Source organism: Sinocyclocheilus grahami, unplaced genomic scaffold, assembly GCF_001515645.1.
Source record: "Sinocyclocheilus grahami isolate Dianchi unplaced genomic scaffold, SAMN03320097.WGS_v1.1 scaffold734.1, whole genome shotgun sequence".
NCBI classification, from domain to species: domain Eukaryota; kingdom Metazoa; phylum Chordata; class Actinopteri; order Cypriniformes; family Cyprinidae; genus Sinocyclocheilus; species Sinocyclocheilus grahami.
Window position 1 is genome coordinate 101,688 of NW_015505913.1, and position 24,789 is coordinate 126,476.

The window sequence follows — 24,789 nt, forward strand, 5'->3', positions numbered from 1 at the left end:
GTCTCTGCACTGGCTACCTATTAAGTTCCGTATCAGTTACAAAATATTATTACTTGCCTATAAGTCCCTTAATGGGTTAGCTCCTGCATACCTAACTAGTCTTCTACCACGCTACAATCCATCACGCTCCCTAAGGTCGCAAAACTCTGGACTTTTGGTAGTACCTAGGATAAACAACACAAATATCCTTTATGTATTTAATCCCATTCTATTAACCAATGTCTTTGCTTCTGACATTCGATGATCCAGTTCAACCATACTAACAAGCAAAAATTACTCTAGACAAACATTTGTGTGTCTTTTTTTATTGCTGAAGTGTGTTGAAATGTCTTCTTCTGCATTCTACTGTACAGATGTAAATGTACTTTCCCTTCAGCCTGAGGCTTATTCATTTCACTTTTGGTGTGAAAAGGCTTTTATATTTGCCAAAAACAGAACTTTTTTATTTTAAAAACAAACAAGCAAGCCCTGTCCAGATTTTAAAAGTAACGCAAAAGTAACGTAACGCATTACTTTCCATAAAAAGTTAAAAAGTAACTAAGTAACGTAATTAGTTACTTTTTTATGGAGTAACGCAATATTGTAACGCATTACTTTTAAAAGTAACTTTCCCCAACACTGCTCGTCCTCTGTCGGAGGAGCTTGTCCTCTTTTAAGAAGCCACCTGTCCATTTGATCACAACCTCTCCTAACCTACATTATTTCACGCGCAGACACTGCTCCTGATGCTGGATCCGGTTCTCAATAAATAACTCAAATAAATTGAAATGCATTTTCAATTTATTAGAACTCTCGGCGGTGCTGAACGTGCATTCTACAATACAAGACATTAATTTTGTCAGACGCTCTGCAACAAATCCTCATTTGATGTTTCTTATGGGCCATTGAGGGTATTTTTTGTTCGAGGTGAAGAAAATTTTAAATAATAAAAAAATAATCCGGCCAATCCGAGACCCCTGCACACGTGGGGCCCCTAGGCTGCAGCCTACTAAAATTAAAAAAGTGAAAAAGCATAATAGGACCCCTTTAATGTTTTGAGTGCACCTTCATGACAGATTACAAGTTTGATAATATTCTATGATTTACGGATTGAAATATTTATGTTATCAATATTTTAATATTAGTGTTTCTATAATAACTAGAACTCTTTCAAATGGTTTATGCAACCTGAACTGTGAATAATTTTGATTCAAATTTGTGTATAGCTTTTCAAAACACAAATCAGCTTTAAATAGCATCAAGCAACATTGCTGCAGCATTTATGACTAGCAATATCATGCCTCTGCCTGAATGTTTTCAATGTAGTTTCTTTACAAAATGCAAAGTGCATTAAAGAACATATGTAGTTAATCTTGATCTTGAATAAGCTCACAGAATATAATGATAGTTTGCAAATGTATTTCATCGCCATTTTAAATGCATTACATCCTACTTTGATATTTAGTGCCGCATTTTTACAGTCTTGTGTCTGTTTTAAATATTTTTTTTCTTCTCCTGCACAGAAACACCAATGATAGAAGATGACGCCTGTTGATGAACTGCTTCTAAAGATTCTGGATGATCTGGACTCTAAAAAACTACACAGGTTTAAATGGCTGTTAAAGAAGAATTATACCTTTATTTCAACAGCTGATACAGAGAACGCAGAAGCCACTGGCCTAGTGGACATAATGGTGGCACGATTCACACCAGCAGGAGCTGTGCAGGCCATGTTGGACATCCTGAGGAAGATGAATGAGAACCATCTGGCTGAACAGTTAGAGAACGAATACAAGGATGGTAATGAAGGAGAAGCATTACAAATGCTACGACTGTAACATCAGAAATTCTCTGAATACATTTCTCTGTCTCTTCAATCAGGTGAAGCTGTAAATGCTCCTGTACTCTCAAGTCCAGTGACCGTCAACTCGAGCTCCAGTGCTGTCGGTATGACTATAACACTGACAACATGAAAACACTGCATGTAGAGTTCTGGTTCAATACATAAGATTCTGGTTTTTTTTTTAAAGGTCTAGAGCAACAGTCCCGCAGTGCTGAGAAGAAATTAAGTTTTCCAGTTTTTAAGAGCTTTTCACTTACAGGTCCGAGGTAGGAACATTTGCATTTACATTAATTACATTTTACAATACGGTTACATTTGTTAACATTAGTTAACATGGAACTAACAATGAGGGATATTTCTAAAGCATTTATTAATCTTCGTTTATGTCGATTTCAACATTTCTACGTTATTAGAAGAAGAGGTTGTGTCTGTTAATATTATTTAATGAACCTGAGCTGACATGAATTAATGATGAAAAAGAAATTGCATTTGCCAGTTTTGAAGTTTTCCACTTCCAAGGTAGGAACGTTTACGTTTGCATTTTTGCAAACACTTTACAATACGTTATGTTTTCTGACAGTAGATAACTTAACATACCTAACCAATTCATGTAAAGCATTTATTAATCTCAGTTCATGTTAATATCAATATTTACTAATACATTATAAAAATCAAAAGTTTATCTGTCAATAGCCTACTGCTATTTATTTATATAGCATTTTATGCAATACAGATTGTGTCGAAGCAGCGTCACAGAGATAAGTAACAGAATCAATCAAATAACTAGGAGACAGTTCAGACTAAAACACAGTACTGACATTAATCAGTTCATGTCAGTTTACTGTTGGTTCAGTTCAGATCAATAATATTGTGAAGTTCCACAATTATAACATGAGTTCAATACAAAAAAGCAGCAATGTTGTTGTTCAGCTCAAGTCAGTTCAATGTTGATTTGATTCAGTTAAATACCTGCCAGTGCTGCCAGATGAGATTCAGCTGTAATTAAAGCAGCTGTACAGAAAACAACAGTGCCGTCATCCATCTTAATTCAGCTCAAGATTTATTTAATCAACCTGATCTAACAATGGACATCTGCATTTGTATTAATTAAATTAAAGATGAATAAATACTGTAACAAATGCATTGCTCATTGTTTGTTAATGCATTAACTAATGGGACCTTATTGCATTTGGAGCCCGGTCTCATGAAAATGCGTATAAATAGTACTCCAAATAAAAACGAAAACTCGTGCACCCTAAAAAATGCTGGGTTAAATACAACCCAGTGCTGGGTAAAATAGGGACAAATTCCGCAATTGGGTTGTTTTGACCCAGCGGTTGAGTTACTACCAAGAAGGTTGTGTTAAACATTTAACCCAACCGCTGGGTCAAAACAACCCAATTGCTGGGTTTGTCCCTATTTTACCCAGCACTGGGTTGTATTTAACCCAGCATTTTTTAGAGTGTGGTATTGATACGCAAAAATGGACTTTGGTATGCATATGATACGAAATTTGTTGGCGTACATATGATACGCATCTACCCCACAACCCTAAACCTACCCATCGCGTAGCATATACACGCCAAAGTCCATTTTTGCTTATCAATACGAGTTTTCGTTTTTATTTGGCTTACTATTTATACGCATTTTCATGAGATCGGGTTGGCAGTTGTTATACACCATTATCTAAAGCAACTTGCATTGCATGCTAGCTACAGGCTATACAGTATATTCAGTACACGTTCAATATGCCACTGATATCGTACCTTTATTTGTGCTTGTTCTTCTACAGCATAAATGGCCAAGATTTGGAGATTAAACAGTGTAGGTTTAAATACACACACAAACACATTTTCAGTGTTTAGCCAAAATACTTCCGTGCATTAAATGCTCTCTACATTTGTGTTCAGATGCCCGTAATCTTACACTGGATCCAAACACGGCACATCCGAACCTCTTTCTGTCTGAGAGGAACCGCAAGGCCATGCACGTGAGAGAGAAGCAGCCGTATCCGGGTCATCCGGAGAGATTCGACTGGCAGCCGCAGGTTCTGTGTCGAGAGAGTCTGACTGGACGCTGTTACTGGGAGGTTGAGTGGAGCACGAGGATGTGGGTTGAGATAGCAGTGACATATAAAGGAACGAGATATAAAGGAGCTGATAATGACTTTTTGTTCAGCCGTAATGCACGCTCTTGGGTGCTAAAGTGTTCTCGTTACAGCTATCTTGCCTATCACAATAATCAGATGACTAATATACCAGCCTCTTCACCATCTAATAGAGTAGGAGTGTATCTGGATGTGTCTGCCGGCACTCTGTCCTTCTACAGCGTCTCTGACACACACACACTCACACACTTACACACATTCAACACCACATTCACTCAACCCCTCTGTGCTGGATTTCTGCTTCAGTCAGACTGTTCAGTGTCTCTCTGTGAGATTTAACAGCCTGTGTTTGGACGGCCTTTACACATATGATGATCTATATCATTTGTTATACTTTCAACATTTGGTAATTTGTTAAAGGGATAGTTCACCTGTAATGGAAGTCAAAGTCTTTAAAATATCTTCTTTTGTGTTCAACGGAGGAAAGTAAGTCCATAGAGGTTTGTAACGACATTTACATTTCTGGATGAACTATAATACAGATTTTACAGGAATACAGATTTTATACTGTAAAAATAAAAATCAGTCAAATCCACAGAAAGAAAGAAAAAACTGGCAGCTGCGAATTTGTAAAATGCAAAACTTTACACTCTAAAAAATGCTGGGTTAACTAAATAGGGACAAACCCAGCAATTGGGTTGTTTTGACCCAGCGGTTGGGTTACTACCCAGAAGGTTGTGTTAAACATTTAACCCAACCGCTGGGTCAAAACAACCCAATTGCTGGGTTTGTCCCTATTTTACCCAGCACTGGGTTGTATTTTCTTTTATAAATGTTCCTTAGAAGAAAACATTACTGGTGTGCATCTTGAGACAAAACAATTGCACTGATATATTTTAAGATGCATTTTATGTCAGTTTAAACCGCTCAGACATGCAGTTTAGTCTGGGACTAGGCTTAAGATGTGTCTGTGAAACCGAGGGGTAAAGTCACAGTGAATTATAAAGTCACAATTGTAAAGAAAAGTTGCAATTGTGACATTTAAAGTAATGTTTAAAGATATGAAGTCACATCTGGGAGATAGAAAGCTGCAACTACAAGACATATTTGTAAATCAGATTGAATTATAAAGTCACAACTGTAAGATACATAAAGTTCCAGTTACAAGAAAGAGTCCAATCACAAGAAAGTCACATTGTGAGATATTATGTCAGCTATAAAGTCGAAATTATGAGAAACAATAGCAATTGCAACATACAAAGAATCCTGCAAAAAAATAAAAAATAAAATAAATAAATAAAACAAATTAATATAAATAAAAAAAACTTGCAATTACAAGATGTAAAGAGCCAATTGCAAGATATAAAGCCACAATTATATTTTTATTTTATTTCCTCTGGGGTGAAATGAGCTTCAGAGAGATGATTGTGTGCTTTAATTTAACAGGCACATACACTGTGTGCACAATTATTAGGCAAGTTGTATTTTTGAGGATTAATTTAGTTATTGTACAACTACAGTGCTCTTGGTCAATCCAAAATGTTAACAAACCCTCAAACCTGAACATTTAAGTGAATAATTGTGCACACAGTGTACATGCTTGGTTATTTTGCCATTTCACATTCCCGACAAACATCCACAGCTTCAGCTCTTCATCCACCTCAATACATAAAGCATCTGCAGCTCTTTTCTTTATATAAAACATCTACTGTTTATTATTTCTGCATCTGCAGACTCACCTGGCACTGAGACGCCGTAGACGGCCACATCCGTCTGATTCAGCAGAGCGCTCAGGATTCCTTCCACCTCTGTGGTGGAGACGTTCTCCCCCCGCCAGCGGAACGTGTCTCCACCTCGGTCCCGGAAATACACGTAACCCAGCTCATCCATCACCATCAAATCACCTGAGACAGAGGAACACAGAGTCAGAGCCATCCATCCAGCACACGTATGGACTAGCTCATCTCTGGAGAATTCAGCTTTACCTGACACATACGCAGAGTCTCCCTGTTTGAAGACATTGTGAGAGATCTTTTTATTGGTGGCCTCTTGATTCGCGTAGCCATCAAAACGACGTAACGGATCATGTGGATTGATTCGGCCAACGATAATCCCTGGTTCTCCTAAAGTGTGCAGGAAAATACACAAAATAAACTTTGTAGAGCTGTATGTCTTAAGTATAGTTACACCAGGGTTATTAAAAATAAAAACATTAAAAAAAAAATTTTTATTACTTGAAATAAAATGTTATCTGAAATAATATATATCTACCGGTATATACATACACAAATTCATACATACATACAGTACATACAGTAGTCAACATTTGAAGTGGATCAAAAAAAGTTAATCAAAGTTGTCCTAAGACAAGAACAGGTAATGTTTTGGTTTTTGGACAACTTTGATGAAAGGTTTTGATCCACTTTAAATGTTGACTACTGTATATATATATATATATATATATATACAGGTGTGTGTGTGTGAGAGAGAGAGACCCTGGACCACAAAACCAGTCATAAGGGTCCATTTATTTTTATTTTTTTTAGATTTTAAATAAACAAGATTTCCATTGATGTATGGTTTGTTAGGATAGGACAATATTTGGCTGAGATACAACTATTTGAAAATCTGGAATCTGAGGGTGCAAAAAAATCTAAATATTGAGAAAATCATCTTTAAAGTTGTCCAAATGAAGTTCTTAGCAATGCATATTACTAATAAAAAGTTTTGATATATTTATGGTAGGAAATTTACAAAATATCTTCATGGAACATGATCTTTACTTAATATCCTAATGATTTTTGGCATAAAAGAAAAATGTATAATTGTGACCCATACAATGTATTGTTGGCTATTGCTACAAATATCCCCCAGCGACTCAACACTGCTTTTGTGCTGCAGAGTCACATATATATATATAATTTAAAACTGAAATAAAATAACTAAAAATTATATAGACATATGACAAAAACACAACAAAATTACTGAAACTTAAATCTAAATTAAAATTAAATGGTAAATATAAACAAAACTATTCAAAATATTAATACAAACTATAATAGTATCTCAATGATACTAAAATAACACTGATTTACACCATACGACGACACAGAAAACTCTCATTTCACACTCAATATATGCTAGTTTCCCACTGGCTGTCATTTATCTCTGATGTGAAATGTGTTTATTTAAACTCCAAGAGCAAGCAAGGACACACAGAGCGCTGAACGTTTACGTTACCGTTACTAGAAGATGACTTTTAACCCATTTATGATTTACTTTCAAAACTATTTTGAATTTCACGTGTTTGCTCTGCCATGGTACGTATGTGTTCAGAAAACTACACAGATACTCAGTTTGTTTTGAGTTTCCGGGCAAATATGATTATATTGGCAACACGACAGGTTAATATGCTAAAGGACAGATAAATCATTCAACTCTCACACACTTAGTTTCATTAAGTAAGGGATAATAATGTACAATCAGCAGGTCATTATTGCGAAATATACACTAGTGTTCAAAAGTTTGGGTCAGTAAGATTAATATTTTTATTCATCAAAAATGGATTCAATTGATAAAATGTGACAGTCAAGGCATTTATAATGTTACAAAAGATTTCTATTTCAAATGTCGTTCTTTTGAACTTGAAGAGTCCTGAAAAACTGTTTTCAACATGGATAATAATCAGAGATGTTTCTCGAGCAGCAAATCAGCATATTAGAATGATTTCTGAAGATCATGCGATACTGAAGACTGGAGAAATTATGCTGAAAATTCAGCATTTGAACATATATTCACATAGAAAACAGTTATTTTAAAATGTAACAATATTTCACAGTTTTTCTGTATTTTTAATAAATAAATGCAGCTTTGAAGACATAATTACTAGATATTAAATCACACAAACTAATGTTAATATTTTATGCAGTTTATTATTATTGAGATATTAAATCGCACATCTACTGTATGTTTGTGTGTGTTTTTCTCACCAGGTTTGCATGGGACACACAGTCCTCGACTGTTTCGTATTAACTCCATTGAGTCCTCGTCTGCTCTCAGCAGTCTGATGGGATAAACACTGGGCAGAATCACACTGTTGAAGCCGCACGCCCCCACCTGGCCAGAAGAGCACATAACACATCCATAAATCACACTGAATACCTATTCAGATCTAATGAGTTCAAGTACACACTCACACACACCTTGTTGTCCATGTTGGCGAGGCTGCAGTTGCACTCAGTGGCTCCGTAAAACTCACCGATGCGCTTGATGTTGAAACGTTTCATAAAATCTTCCCAGACGTTGGGCCGCAGACCGTTGCCTATAGCAACACGCACCTGGTGACGAGACTCGGACGGACGGACCGGCTGAGATAATAGATATCGACAGATTTCACCGATGTACTGGACCACCTGCAAACAGACAGATCATTTACTATCCTAAATGCACAATTACATGATTAGTTGCACATTAATGTGTTTTCTTTGCTGTGCGTGCAGCTGTCGAGTTTATGAATGTGAGATCTATATGACTAGTGACGGTTCCTGAGGTCAGAGGTCCTCACCGTGCAGTTGTATTTCACACAGTCGTCCCAGAAACGGCTAGCGGAGAACTTTCTGCGGATCACCACCGTCAGACCGTGCAGCAGACACTGACCCACACCCACGATGTTACCTATGAAACACAGAGAGAAGACACATGACTGGCTGATTAGACTGATCCTGTCTGCTATGAGTCTGGTCATGAGACCTAAACTACACATTCAGTTTCAGCATTTAAAAATTATACTTAATGTGTTCCTTTAAAGCTTTTAATTTAATAATTGCAATTACAATGCATATCTTTAAAGGCCATTTTCTCAAAATGAGTTTTTTCTCCACTTCAGCAGCACTTACATACACCAAACTTAGCAGTTTTATTCTTATCTATATTCTAAAGGATTTTACTGAGCAGTTTGTTCATACATCATTCACACTGATTTATACAACATTTTACCCCTAAAAACATGGTAAAAATACATATCTTTAAATGTGGTGAGTTTTTTCTCCACTTCAGCAGCACTTACATACACCAAACTTAGCAGTTTTATTCTTATCTATATTCTAAAGGAATTTACTGAGCGGTTTGTTCATACATCATTCACACTGATTTAAACAACATTTTACCCCTAAAAACATGGTAAAAATGTATATCTTTAAATGTGGCGAGTTTTTTCTCCACTTCAGCAGCACTTACATACACCAAACTTAGCAGTTTTATTCTTATCTATATTCTAAAGGATTTTACTGAGCAGTTTGTTCATACATCATTCACACTGATTTATACAACATTTTACCCCTAAAAACATGGTAAAAATTGATATCTTTAAAGGTTGTGAGTTTTTTCTCCACTTCAGCAGCACTTACATACACCAAACTTAGCAGTTTTATTGCTATCTAAATTCTAAAGGATTATACTGAGCGGTTTGCTCATATATCATTCACACTGATTTATACAACATTTTACCCCTAAAAACATGGTAAAAATTGATATCTTTAAAGGTTGTGAGTTTTTTCTCCACTTCAGCAGCACTTACATACACCAAACTTAGCAGTTTTATTCCTATCTATATTCTAAAGGATTATACTGAGCGGTTTGTTCATATATCATTCACACTGATTTATACAACATTTAACCCTAAAAACATGGTGAAGATGTGTTTTTTTTGTCTGTTGACACCATTTTCTGATTTATGGATTGATAAAAACATAAATCCAAAATCAATATGTTTTTAAATAGTCAGTGTTGATATCTGATGATAAAATTCTGTAACATACTTAAATTTATAGCATTTACTCAAACTAATGATGTCAAATAAGATGCATTCAAAACTGCTGAACTAAAATCAACACTTATCTTACACAATATTTACTCAAAACTCACAAGAACAAAATGTTTATATATTGACAAGGCTGTTGGTAGATTATGGAGCTGACACTAGGTTAACACACTGTTTAGGTTATCAGATGATAGTAATACATTTGAAACTACCAAATATGTAATGATTTATCAACCTAGTCAATATCACTAGAATGGAGGGTTATTTGAGGTATTCTTAGTAATCTGCTGCTGTAATGCTGTAATGAGTGAAGGACATAAAGTGTGTTGAACGTGACGTTTGTGTAGTGCAAACAGACCTGCGGAGTGATAGAGCGGCAGGCAGCAGTAAACCACATCATCTGGCCCCAGACCGAAGGAGTAATATCCAAACGAAGCAATGCGATAGTACCTGTTTACACAGCGCACACAAACACAGAGCGAAACAGTTGCACACATGACGTTTGCTCAATATTTTAAGAACAGTGTTGCACAAACCTGCTGTGAACTATGATGGCAGCTTTAGGTAAACCCGTCGTTCCTGAGGTGTAGATGTAAAATAACCTGTCTGAGACGAGAAACATGTGTTACACATCAAACAGCATCATAATGAGCACATACTGTAGCATACACAGCTGTAGTTTATTTTAACTCTAAAATGGATACAGTTGTCAGTTTTTCTAATATATTAAGTGAAGCGGTAATTTCAGCTCACTTTCCAACAATTACTCAATTAACGTGCATTTTGATGATTTGACCAACAATTTTCCATAACTTTTCCACTCATTATTAGAAGACTTTTTTTTAAAAACAAGGAAAAACTTTTGTAGTGATTGCATTCCAACAGCAATTTTGATTAAATATTTTATAGCTGAGCAAAACTAGAAAACAAAATCTCTATTCACAATTACAATTTCCATGAATATTTAGGATTTGCTCATTTCCAGGCCTGTAAATTAGATTTAGTCTAAATTAGACAAACCTTTTGAGTTTTAGGAGCCGTGTGATTCTTTAATTTGTGACATTATGTTCATGAAAAAAGAGCGCCCTGCCCAAATTTTACTTTTGGTTTTTATTGTATTTCTACTTATTAATTTAAATATTCTTATTTTTAATATTTATACAGCACCATTAAAAAGAACATAAGTTCACCATAGTGTTTTACAATTTTAATTAGAATTTATATATTAGAATTTGGAAGAAGTTTTTAAGGAATCACTTAAATATTTTATATTTTATAAGGGAAAAAAACAATAATCACAAAAAAAAAGTCTTTCAAATGTATTTATATATATATATATATATATAAATTTGAAAGACTTTTTAGGATTTGAAATTAGAAATATTCCCTGATATTTCCAGGTTTTTCATGACTGTAAAAACCTGAACCTGAAGTTAACTCACACTCTACACACATCAAAACCAGCAGTGACTAGTACACAGGTTGTGTAATGAAGCACGTGAATCAAACTGTGTCCCACACATACATTATGGGGGAAAGGTCAGGAATGCACTGTGTGAATCATGTTTCCAGCTGAAGACGCTGCTGGCTGTCCCTGAGGGAGGTTGTGTCAGATCTGATTCGCGTCTGGACACGACTGAACCCAAATAAACTAAACACACACGTACAACATCAGCCCATCTGACTGGCTCAGAGGTGAATTAACCAATCACCATTCTCCCTCTGACACATTTACAAGCCCTCTGTCCATCAGTCTGTCTGTGTCAGACACTGGTGTCTTTCTCCTCAGTCTCCTGATCATGATTTCTGTGCGTCTCCTCAGGGACCGGATCTGTTTTCTGCCCTCTTTCTCCCTTTATCATGTTTTTCCCACACAATCTGCTTTTGTTGCTCTGACTTTCTTTCTTTCTTTCAGTCTCTCTCTCTCTCTCTCTCCTTCAGGCGCTGCACTTGGCTGGTATGTAACCTTTTCCCCACTTTACCACTTGCTCGCTCACTCACTGAAAACACACATAATACCACTGCCCCCCTCTCTCTCTCTCTCTCTCTCTCTTTGTAAAGGGGTGAATCTCACACAACCTGCCAAAAACACGTCCGGCTCACATACAACCCAAACTCACAAGCGAGAAACAAGAATTATTAGACTGACCATTAAAAACAAATGTAGCCTGTTTTAAGAGTATTAAGATTTTTAGTATTGAGAAATCTTTACTTTTAGCAACTAAGCCCCCAAAAGAAAACAACAGTATTTTACTTTATATATTGTAAATAATTTAATTTAATGATATATTACTTTAAAAGCATATATTAAATATTTTACATTGTAAAAGCGTTTATTCATCATGGTCATATTTGTGATGATTTATTTATGCCAATTTAAATAATGTATATATAATATAAACAAGATAACACGATTATTCATATTTTCAACATTGTTTCAACAATGTTCTCGTGATATATAACAAAAAAATCACATAAAATACAATTATAAAAGTAATAACTTATCATGGTAATATTCACTTATGCAGATTTTAAATAATACAATGATATAATGAAAATATAACGAGAATCTGATGAAAATCAATATTTAAAACAATAATTATATAATATTACAAATAACAATAATAAGTTGTTATTATGTTTTATTACTATTGTCAGGTTTTGTATTTATTGTTGTAAAGCGCTTTGGTCAACTTATGTTGTTTTTATTGGTGCTATATAAATATTTTTTACATTTGATGAATGAACATATAAAAAATAGTAATGTAGTAGATGTGGTACTAACGCAGTAGGATTATAATACTAAAACTCAAAATAAAAGTGTTGAAGTGGGAGAGGGGAAATATGCTGAATTTTAATGTCACAAATATAATAATAATAATAATGTCACAAAGTTTAAAAAAGAGCCTAAAAGAGGGTTTGTATTCTTTAGGCAAAATATAATTTCTCTGAATTGTTTTGTTGCTGTGAAATGTGACCTGACGATTACAACATCTAAAATACGTCTGAAGACATGTGGAGACATTACCTGCTGTAAAATAAACTCACTCTCACATACACAGAAATATGCAGCACATCATCCATAAACACACACACAAAAACACACTCTCTCTCTCTCACCCACACACACGCACACACGCACACACACACTCACTCACTCTCTCACTCACACACACACACACACACACACTCTCTCACACACACACACACACACACACTCTCTCACACACACACACACACACACACTCTCTCACACACACACACACACACACACTCTCTCACACACACACACACACACACACTCTCTCACACACACACACACACACACACTCTCTCACACACACACACACACACACACTCTCTCACACACACACACACACACACACTCTCTCACACACACACACACACACACACTCTCTCACACACACACACACACACACACTCTCTCACACACACACACACACACACACTCACACACACACACTCACAAACACGCACACGCACACTCACACTCACACTCACACGCACTCACGCGCACACACGCGCACACACGCTCACACACACACTCACACACACTCACAAACACTCACAAACACACACACTCACAAACACACACACTCTCTCTCTCTCACCCACACACACGCACACACACACACACTCACACACACACACTCACACACACACACTCACAAACACGCACACGCACACTCACACTCTCTCTCTCTCTCTCTCTCTCTCTCTCACACACACTCACACTCTCTCTCACACACACACACACACACACACACACACTCACTCACTCACTCACACACACACACACACACACACACTCACAAACACTCACAAACACACACAATCACAAACACACACACACGCACACACACGCACACACACGCACACACACACACACACTCACACACACTCACACTCTCACACACACACTCACACACACACACACTCACACACACACTCATACAGACCGTTGAAGCCCTTGTTGTGTGTGACGGTGGGCGGCGTGTCAGGAGATGAAGCCAGCAGATCATCCAGATTCTGAGCCGAGAGCGAATCCAGAGGCTCGGCCGGAGATGAACCGGTACAGAAGAGAGAAAGAGAGCTGAGAGACTCCTTCACCTCCAACACCGCTGCAGACACACAGACACCCACAGACGGATCAGTGCTCGCTTCAGAAGGGCTTTCAGTGAAACCATCAGATATGGGATTTATTTCTTATCACATTTAGTATTTACATATATACAGTCAAACCAAAATGTATTCAGACACCTTCAACATTTCTCCCATTATCACAGTTTATTCGCTATAGTTTAGAAAATGGTAATAAAATAAGAACTTAAACTGTGTCAGAACAAATTAATCTTGATAATGTCAGATAACACTTAAGCAAAACATGGTGAGGTCAAAGTGTCTGAATAATTTTTTAAGTTTTACTGGTAGTCCACTGTATGAAGAATCTGTGGCTGTAATATGTCACAGTTCACTTTATGTTGCTCTCCTCACTTACATAAATGAACTATAGTGTCCTGCACCCACTAGTAAAACAATATTTAAAATGATATCTGGTGTCTGAATAATTGTTGGTTTGACTGTATATATATATGCAAGTAATTAGATGTAATATTATGTATTATATTTAATTTTATTTATATCATTATTTATTTCATTTGAATGCAAAACAACATAGGGCATGTCCTTTTTTATCATACTATTTATCATTTTATTTTTTATCATATTATATATTTATTTATTTAGTTTGAACACAAAATACCATGGGCTTTGTTCTTTTTTACCCTTGCATTTACAAAACCATTATTTGCTACTTGTCAGTGCCAGTCAGACATTCATTTATTATTATGTTTATTGCATACTGATTAGTATTTATTATTACATTATTATCTATTTAGTTTGGATGTGAAATACCACACAAAATGCCTACTTATTAACGCCAGCCAGAAACACATCTTCATTCTGCAGAGCTTCTGAACGGACAACAAATTGGAAACCAATTTACATCATTGACTCATTTTTGATCATCCTGTAGAGGTTGTTTGCTGAAAACGCATTATGGTGCACACACATATTTACCTGACTGTTATTAGACTATTTTTTGCTAAAATATGCGTCGTTTCTTCTCTTCGTGTGCTCATATTCTCGCAAAACTCTCTCCGACCTGAAAGAGGAGACACAACACAGAATAATAAACCCATGAGACTTACAAATGATAAATAATAATAAATAGTTTTGAACCAGATTTTAATAAATAACATGAGTTATTAATGTATATCCCATTTATTCCCCTTTCCCTCATGAAAATGAAGTAAAATTAAGTTTGCATATAGAAAATTGCATATAAAAATACATCTTTGCCAGTGTAATATAATATAAACAGACATGTCACTGACAGTATAACTTTCAGTTGTTTCAGTCATTACATTCCTTTATAATGGAGGGAGAAATAGTGAGCTAGAAATCGGGATTTATTTCAGGATGGTTATGGCCTTGCTTCTAAAGAATGACTCCATTAATCAACATAATCAAACTAAGCTCTCCCTCAACACGATACAACATTTAGCATTATAAAACAGTGTATCCTTCTAAAAAGCAAGACTTTTTCCACTTGCACAACAAAGAAAAGCAAAAGACAGAAGCAACCTAAATACTCTATTCAAAGAATGGCATGATGACTTGTATCTGTTCCTATGGGATGCATTACGACAAGCCTATATCTCCGTCTCCAGTAACAGATGATGCATATCACATGATGAACCAGCATCTGTAGTACTCATCGGATGACGATGAACTCCTGTGAACGTGTACTGCTGAATTAAAGCTTTATCTTTATGCGTCTTGTGTTGAAGAGTTTGTACAAAATCCATCAGCAGATGGCAAGCGCTTTACATCTGTGACTCTGCTGTGCTGCCGTCGCTCCGTAGAGGTTTCTGTAAAAGTCAAAGGAGGAATGAAGAAGCTGAAGCCACAAACGCTGCTTTAATGTCCAAAAACACTCAAACACACACACTAACGTACCTGACTGCTGCTGGTCTGGCTGGTACTGGTTCTGTGTTCGGCTTTCTTCTTGTGTGGACACATTCGGACAAACAGATTGTAATACTCCGTCCTGACCTGAAGGGGGCGACACAACAGGCAAACTTAATGATATTTGACTGAGTAACAAATTTTGGATTTAGATGGCTGATGCCGATACCGATATCTTAGAAAGCAGGGTGGCCGATGACCGATATAAACCCCATATGTGTATATATGACATTACACTATTTAAAAACATGTATAACAATTACTGCAATGAAATTTTGATTTATTTGACATATTTAGTACATTAGAAATAATTAAGTGTACAATTAATCAATAAGAAAAATAATTTGAACTTGATAAAAAAATTAATCTGGAAAATAACCCTCTAATCGTAGGATGTAATCATATTATAATATTTTTCACAAATAAAAAACTAGTTCACCCAGTAATCTGTTAGTTTTGTTGTGCACTTGGAGTCATATTTTCCCAAATGAAGACCAGGTAACGCTACATTTAATGTACAATACACTGTGAATATGATATGAATATAGCTGGATATATAGCTCAGTATAGTTCGAAATCAAGGATTTAAGACTACACTCGCAACTGCGCTCAGATACTGTTGTTCTTAGAGCTGTCAATATAAAACTACTGTTGCTGTCAAAATAAAAGCTTTTTCTGACATTTATCGGCCAAACTTATCGGTCAATGCCGATAATTTAAAAATGCCAAATATCGGCCCTTGGTGATATATGGGTCAACCACTACTTCTGAACAATTAGTATAAATGGCATGAATTGAATGGGATCACTTTGTGATCCGTTTGCATAATTTTTTTAAGCTTGAAGAAGGTCACCATACACTTCCGTTATAAGGATGAGCGTTCTTAAAATTTCTCCTCAAGGGCAAATGAATAACTAGAGCAATTAAAAACATGACTTAATATTTTAAATTATTTATTATTTTTTTAGTTTTATTTTGGGTGAACTGTCACTTCAAATCACTGAAATCCAGCAAGATGTTACTGAAAATCTAAAACAAGTCATTGTTACCAAATGTTCAGCTTGTAAGTAAATTCTTCATGGATTTTCTGAGTCATGGTGTGTTTTAAGCACCGGTTTGGACAGCAGGCAGTGCATGATGAAGATGAGCGCCCCCTGCAGGCTGTTGAGGATGATGAAGAGGTACAACATGACTTCAGTCCCTTTCTCCTGGAAGAGGAAGAAGCCGAAGATCCACGTTCCTCCAAGAATACACAACTGAGCCACAGCGGTCACCGTAAAGCTCCTACACACCAAATATACTTCATCAGAACCACTGATGCACAAACATCAAGACTGACTGAATCTATTTTGAGATCACACACCTGATCTGGTTGAGTTTGGAGAGGTCTGGATTGAGGCTGGAGAACTTTCTGGCCAGTTTCCAGACGGTGATGACGAAGACAAAACCATTGAGGATCACAATGATGCAGACGGGCGCGAAGAAACTCAAGATAAAATAACGATCGAGAGCGAGCCAGCAGCTGCAACACACACATTAGAATGATAAACTAGTCACATGATTACAAAAACACATAAAAGACTATGAGAGGCTTTAGTTTATATCACAGCCATGAACCCTGATTGAAATGATTTGTTTGCACATAAGATAAGTAGTCAATACTTTTGGTACGTTTCCCAAAGGAAAATATAAATATAAATATAAGAGTTCCTAACTGTCAAGACTTGTAAAAGTACGCTAGCATATAGAGCTTAAAGTTGAGACAAAACCCACATGTTGATTAATGGGGTCTTTATTACATTTAGACATTTAGCAGACGCTTTTATCCAAAGCGACGTTCAAATGAGGACAATAGAAGAGATCAAAGCCAACAAAAGAGCAATGATATGCAAGTGCTAGAACAAGTCTCAGTTAGCTTAATGCAGTACATGTAGCAAGGTTTTTTTTTTTTATCATATAATAAATTTAAAAAAACAGACAGAATAGAAAAAGAATATAGCAAGCTAATGTTAGAGGCCTTTTTTTTTTGCTTTTGTTAATTGTATAATTAATAAAAAGAAAACAAATAGATAGAATACAAAAAGATTACAGAAGCTTTTTTTTTTAAGAAAACAAGCAGTTAGTAAATGAATAGAGTGCAAGTTGCATAAAATTGACACACTATTTCCCTATTTAATACTGTAAAGTTGCTTTGACACAATCTGTATTGTTAAAAGTGCTATGTAAATAAATAAAGGTGACAAGTCTAAAAGGGGCAAGTTTTTTAATTTTTTTTATTAAAGAATAGAATTAGAATAGAGAGTGCTAGAGTTAGCGGGTCAAAAAAAGATGGAAAAGATGTGTTTTTAGCCGATTCTTGAAGCTGGCTAAGGACTCTGCTGCTGGGATTGAGTTGGGCAGGTCATTCCACCAGGAGGAAACATTTAATTTAAAAGTCAGTGAAAGTGATTTTGAGCCTCTTTGAGATGAACAATAAAGTGACGTTCACTTGCATAACACAAGCTTCTAGAGGCACATAACTCTGAAGTAATGAATTTAGGTAAAGGGGTGCAGAGCCAGTGGTGGTTTTGTAGGCAAACATTAATGCATTGAATTTTATGCGAGCAGCTACTGGTAGCCAGTGCAAATTGATAAACAGAGGTATGACGTGCATTCTTTTCGGCTCATTAAAAATTATTATTGGTTGCTGCATTGGATTAATTGTAAAGGTTTGATAGAAACGGCTGGAAGACCTGCCAAGAGAGCATTGCACTAGTCCAGCCTGGACAGAACAAGAGCTTGAACAAGGAGTTGTGAAGCATGTTCCGAAAGAAATGGCCTGATCTTCTTGATGTTGAATGAAGCAAATCTGCAGGACCGGAGAGTTTTAGCAATGTGGTCTGAGAAAGTCAGCTGATCATCAATCACAACTCCAAGGTTTCTGGCTGTTTTTGAAGGAGTTATGGTTGATGTGCCTAACTGGATGGTGAAATTGTGATGAAACAATGGGTTTGCTGGAACCACAAGCAGTTCTGTCTTGGCAAGGTTGAGTTGAAGGTGATGGTCCGTCATCCAACAAGAAATGTTTGTTAGACAAGCTGAGATGCGAGCAGCTATCGTCGGATCATCAGGATGGAATGAGAGGTAGAGTTGAGTGTCATCAGCATAGCAGTGATATGAAAAGCCATGTTTCTGAATGACAGAACCTAGTGATGCCATGTAGACAGAGAAGAGAAGTGGTCCAAGAACTGAGCCCTGAGGCACCCCAGTAGCTAGATGTTGCGACTTGGACACCTCACCTCTCCAAGATATCTTGAAGGAGCTATCTGAGAGATAAGACTCAAACCACTGATGGAATCTGATGGTTCACCATATCAAAAGCAGCAGATAGATCCAGCAAAACAAGTATTTAAGATTTGAAATCCGCTCTTGCCAGTTTTAGGGCTTCAACAACTGAGAGCAAGGCAGTCTCAGTTGAATGTCCACTTCTGAAACCAGACTGGTTGCTGTCGAGGAGGTTGTTCTGTGTGAGAAAGGCAGAGACTTGGTTGAACACAGCTCTTTCAAGTGTTTTTGCAATGATAGAAAGAAGGGAACCGGTCTGTAGTTCTCTAAAAGAGACGGGTTAAGGGTGGGTTTCTTATTATATACTATATATTATATACATTGTGTCGTGTGCATGATTATTAGTCAATATTCTAATCATATATTTTTTCTATGCATATTTGACCAATTTCAGAAACTCACTGTCGCTCGGTGCCGTATCCCGCTGGGAAGGCGATGGCAGAGACGGTGACGATGACGAGAGGGACCCCGTATCCCACCAGATACATGTAGAGATGCTTTAATGTGGTGTGAAAGACCAGCACAACCATCTGGTAGAGCTGAACCCCCTCCAGCAGCATCCAGCAGAACGCAGACAAGAAGAAGAAGTGAAGCAGACCGGCCACAATCGCACACCCCACCTGAGAGAGAAACACACGTCACATCATTCTCCTGTTTGCTCGCATTTTCTTCTTTCTTTCCTTCTTTAAGGTTAAAATTTTATTTTTTTAATTATTAGGTCATACAAATCCATAATTCAGAGTCCAAACTAATTAATCAGTTCATGTTCAAGTGTGTTGTCACTGCATTGCAGTGAATTGTGTGTCAAGCTCTATAATGGCAGTGGGTAGTGGTCCAGATTTTGAGGCAAAATAAAGTGTGTCCATCCATCATAACAAGTGGCTCTGGGGGGTGAATAAAGGCCTTCTGAAACAAAGCGATGCGTTTGTGTAAGAAAAATATATTTACATATAATATTAAATATAATTTAATAAACTTTATAAACTGTATTAGAGTGGCATTCCAGCGAATGACGTAGGATGTAGGCATTTAATATGTAACATTTAACATTCAATAGTATACAATCATTATCACTGATTACATACTGACTCAACGTGCAAGGTATTGGGTCGAACATAATTCTGTTGTTTCAGCAGAGCAGAATTATGAGTGTTTCTATTCTGGTGTCACCATTGCCTTGTGCATGGGGGACCCAGAACCACAATTTTAGTAAATATGCACATAGTATTTACAGGTAATTGTGCTCTTACTGTCACTAACACTAATTACATAAGTACATCATTATTATTGATGGGTTTTCAATGCAAAGACACTGCAAATTCAGTCATTTTAGGCTGCAAAATTAGAAAGAAATAGTCCTGCGAAATCCTGGTGGGAAAACTGCAGTCTTTCTATTTCAAAATTTCATGTTTAATTTAATGTTACTTGCCCTTTTTGTGAAATTTACTAGCAATTTATGAGTGAGAAATGCTTCATCACCACTTGTTTCAGTGTAAAGTGCATCTTTCTTGATAATAAATGACACTTGTTTTAATATTGTCAGCAGAATGACTTTCAGACATATTTAAGTGTGATTAAAGTGTCTATTTTCTCATTCAAACACACCGGATTGTGAGTGCTGGAGATCCCACAGAGGAAGACGAGGTCTGCGATGAAGAGACAGATGCTCAGATGGAGATGGATGCTGGTTCGGGTTCCTTGGATGGAGCGGCAGAACCGGAACGTCAGGATACAGAGAAACAAACAGACCAGAGACAGAACTAAACCCACACGCGTGATCAGCACCAACTCAAACGAGTCCTGGAGGAGAGGAAGAGGGAACATCATCATCATTTAATTTAATCTAAACTCTAAATGAAATATGTGAAATCTCAGTTTTGCAAGTACCTGGACAGGATAGAGAGCCATGAGCACAGCGAAACTACTGAAATGAGACCAGTAACACACTGTATGAGTGCTGTTAGACCACGCCCCCTCACAGCCCCGCCCAGACCACGCCCCCTCAGCCTCATCCCAGTACACACAGGAGTAAGCCACGCCCTCAGACTCCGCCCTCTCCTGAAGAAGTGAGAAGAAGAGTTTAGAAAACGAGGAACACGTGAACAGCTGCCTGAAAAGTTTAGGAAAAGTTTGGAAACAAACACAAGACACAAGTGCTGATGTTCTGAGTAGGATCTGTGCAATGCCAAATATACCAGCTCAGTTCAGTGGCTCTCTTTGGCGTAAATGAAAAGCAGCATCAAGAGCATGACATATATTTTATACATTTTATAATTAATTTTTAATAATGTCTTTACAGTCATAATTTCATGTTTAAAATTCAAATTTCACATTCTCATGCATTTTGGTGCTACATGTAAACCCTGCGGGAAAATCCAGCTTAAGTTTGGAACACGGTAGATGGTATCCTGCTGGTTTAAGAAGGCCATTAGTAGGGTTACAATAGTTAACTAAAACCAAAACCATAAATAAACATTTTATTTTCTTGAAATAAAATATAAAAACTTAAACTTATTTTATTTCAGCTAGTTGCCAAGGTAACGTTTCAATTTTTTTATTTAGCTTAGCTTGTACACTAAAATAACTAAAACTAAAACTGAAATAAAAATTAATAAAAATTATACAGATGTTTAAAAGCGTAATAATAAAAATGACAAAAACACAACACAATTACTAACATTAAAATTAAACTGAAAAGACAAAATATAAAAATAAAATCTCATTCAAAATATAAAAACTATAATAATATATCAATTGCTAAAATACGACTGGTAGAGCCTCTGCCAGCAACAAACCAGCTGGTCATACAAGCTTAATGTCTTGCTTCCGGCTTCGCTACCGTTCGGACATTCTTGCTTACTGCTCTGCGCTTTGCTCCCTATTTCTGTACTTTTCTCAGATTTTTCTACGATTTTTACTTCAGCAGATCAGCACAGTGCTCAAACAACACATTTTTGGCACTAAAAACTAAAAACTCTTTGGGACTGGAATAATACTACAAAAAAGGGTACTTTTGCCTCCCACTGCCAGCAGCTTACATTCCGGAGACGGGAAAACACAGCTGTCTACATTCAAACAGAAGAGAGAGAAAATGTCTGAATCTACTTGCTGCATGAACTGCCACAAACTTCTACAAAGGATTGTGGTTCTTGAAACAAAGTTACTTGCTGGACTTCCAAAACAGGCAGAACACTCAGCAGACCGTCGTCACAAACCCCCTCAGCATACAGCCGGTGAGTCCTATGAATCTAGTGAATCTCAACAGTTTATACCAAGTGTAGAGGAACAAGCCAAAACTGATCATCACACTAATCGATGGCACAAACAGGGAGCGAGACCCAAAGGCAGTAGAGACATCAGATTGTCACGAGTATCTCATATTGCTGCGATAGCATCCTCTACCCCAGATACGGCTATGACAAGGCTTGTGAATACTGGTATTCTACCACCCCCTATACATCTTGAGAACAGATTTGAAGCATTAATGAATGTGGGGGAGGAATCCCCAAATGTGATTAAACATGGATCGGATCAGCCAGCAGCTAGCATCGCTACTAACAGGCGCTCAAGGTCGAGCAGACAGCGGCTTTCAGCTCAGAGCGCAGCTGAGCCCAGGACTCTGATAGTGGGTGACTCCATTATCAGAAACAGCAGTAGCAGAAATACAACAACATGCTGCCTTCCGCAAGCAACCGTCTCTGATGTGAACAGGGAACTCTGGAAAATTCTGATGAAGCACAAGACTCAAAGTTCAGTCGTTCATCAGTGGACCACTCCCAGCAAGGGGAACTAATATGTTTTCATGGTTGCTTGGACTAAACACATGGCTACAAAGATCCTGCAATATAAAAGGAGTGCACTTCATCGACAACTTCAATCTTTTCTGGGGCCATAGACAACTGTTTAAGCATCATTCATTAATTCATCCAAGAGTACTTGAGGACGTAAGGACGTAGCACTATCTGATCACTTCTGTATTTTCTTTGATATATTGAACTCTGCTACCACTGAATCTAGATCTGTCTCTGTCAGAAAGAGATGCATTAACGAAAACACTAGTGTGCTATTTATGGAGGCTATATCTTTAAAACCAAGCATTTCTGCAGACTCTGTTAATCTTCTCCTTGATTCCTTTAACTCAAAAGTGAAGAATGTTATTGATGACATTGCTCCTTTGAAAGTCAGCAGGAAGACTGGCAGACAAAAATCAGCTTGGAGAAAATAAACAGCAGTACAGAGTATGAAAAGACAATGCACAAAAGCTGAGCGGATGTGGCGGAAGACGAAACTTGAAATTCACTATAGCATCTATACGTGGCAGGCATACAGATGTTGCAGAGAGAAAATATAGAGGTACAGTTGTGTGGGCTGGTACAAATAATGTGATATGGTAGCCTATCTAGCAACACCTATAGCCATTTTCAATAGCATTTCACTAACGACCCAAAAGCAAAAAAAATTGCTGAAAATGTGCTCACCCTCAGGTCATTCAAGATGTAGATGAGTTTGCTTCTTCATGGGAACAGATTTTGAGAAATGTAGTCTCAAGGTGAATGCATACCTTGACTCTAGGGGTCTAACAACTAAAAATCTAAATCAAATCCTAAGCATCCCCATATCTGCTTATTGGCTTCATCACTCCTCTCCATCAATAAGCTGGTGTGTGTTGGGCATTCTGGCGCACTATGGCTGCCGTCGCATCATCCAGGTGGATGCTGCACACTGGTGGTGGTTGAGGAGATTCCTCCCTTCTATGTAAAGCGCTTTGAGTGCCCAGAAAAGTGCTATATAAATGTAAGGAATTAAGTCAAATATCTTGGTGTGATTCTGGAGACAGACCTTAGTTTCAGTAGTCATGTCAAAGCAGTAACTAAATCAGCATACTATCATCTCAAAAACATTGCAAGAATTAGAGGTTTTGTTTCCAGTCAAGACTTGGAGAAACTTGTTCATGCCTTTATCACCAGCAGGGTGGACTATTGTAATGGTCTCCTCACCGGCCTTCCCAAGAAGACCATTAGACAGCTGCAGCTCATCCAGAACACTGCTGCCAGAATTCTGACTAGAACCAGAAAATCTTAGCATATATGATTATTTTACTTTATTTTATGTAAAGCACTTTGAATTACCATTGTGTACGAAATGTGCTATATAAATAAACTTGCCTTGCCTTGCTGGTTTTTGGAACCATTTGTAAACCAGCTAGAATCCAGCTTAAACTGGATTTTCAAACAGGGTATTTACATTGTAGCTTTTTATTTGTAATTGTGTAACCATTGACAGAAACAGTGTCCACTGAGATCTTGTCAGTATCTTCACCTCCTCGTGTGTGAAGACGAGCATCACCGGCTCTGACAGATGCTTGGTTTCTGCATTACTGACGACGGCCGTCACCACTTTAGAGTTGAGTTGATAAGTGACGCACTTAAGAACATGTTGAAATGGAGAATGATTGCTGTCTCATTAAATGCCATAGCCTTTCTCATGACATGGAAAAGTCTCCTCCTTCTGTCCCCTCACTGAGGCAGAAGTATCTATGCTTCTCCTCTCCAACCATCCTGCAACATGCTCTCTAGACCCAGTCCCCTCACAGCTTCTCCAAGCAATCAGCACTCACACATATCATCAACACATCTCTCCTCACAGGCACCTTCCCCACTGCATTCA

The 24,789-nt window shown here is 37.2% G+C and overlaps 2 protein-coding genes across 2 annotated transcripts; both read right to left on the reverse strand.

Annotated features, from left to right (window-relative positions):
- Window positions 1-5,543: 5,543 nt before the first annotated feature.
- On the reverse strand, window positions 5,544-15,548 carry LOC107560569 (long-chain fatty acid transport protein 1-like). Its single transcript, XM_016244787.1, has 9 exons — window positions 15,545-15,548; window positions 13,728-13,973; window positions 10,284-10,353; window positions 10,106-10,197; window positions 8,494-8,603; window positions 8,132-8,341; window positions 7,919-8,045; window positions 5,915-6,052; window positions 5,544-5,833 (listed from the first exon to the last, which is right to left on the reverse strand). Exons 1-9 carry the CDS (start codon window positions 15,546-15,548, stop codon window positions 5,622-5,624), a joined length of 1,209 nt encoding a protein of 402 aa, XP_016100273.1. The 3' UTR covers window positions 5,544-5,621.
- On the reverse strand, window positions 15,062-24,530 carry LOC107560588 (CD97 antigen-like). Its single transcript, XM_016244811.1, has 8 exons — window positions 24,442-24,530; window positions 21,010-21,180; window positions 20,728-20,922; window positions 19,525-19,742; window positions 17,162-17,320; window positions 16,911-17,082; window positions 15,790-15,885; window positions 15,062-15,701 (listed from the first exon to the last, which is right to left on the reverse strand). The coding sequence occupies exons 1-8, from the start codon at window positions 24,463-24,465 to the stop codon at window positions 15,657-15,659; spliced, it is 1,080 nt and encodes a 359-aa protein (XP_016100297.1). The 5' UTR covers window positions 24,466-24,530; the 3' UTR covers window positions 15,062-15,656.
- Between the last annotated feature and the right edge of the window lie 259 nt (window positions 24,531-24,789).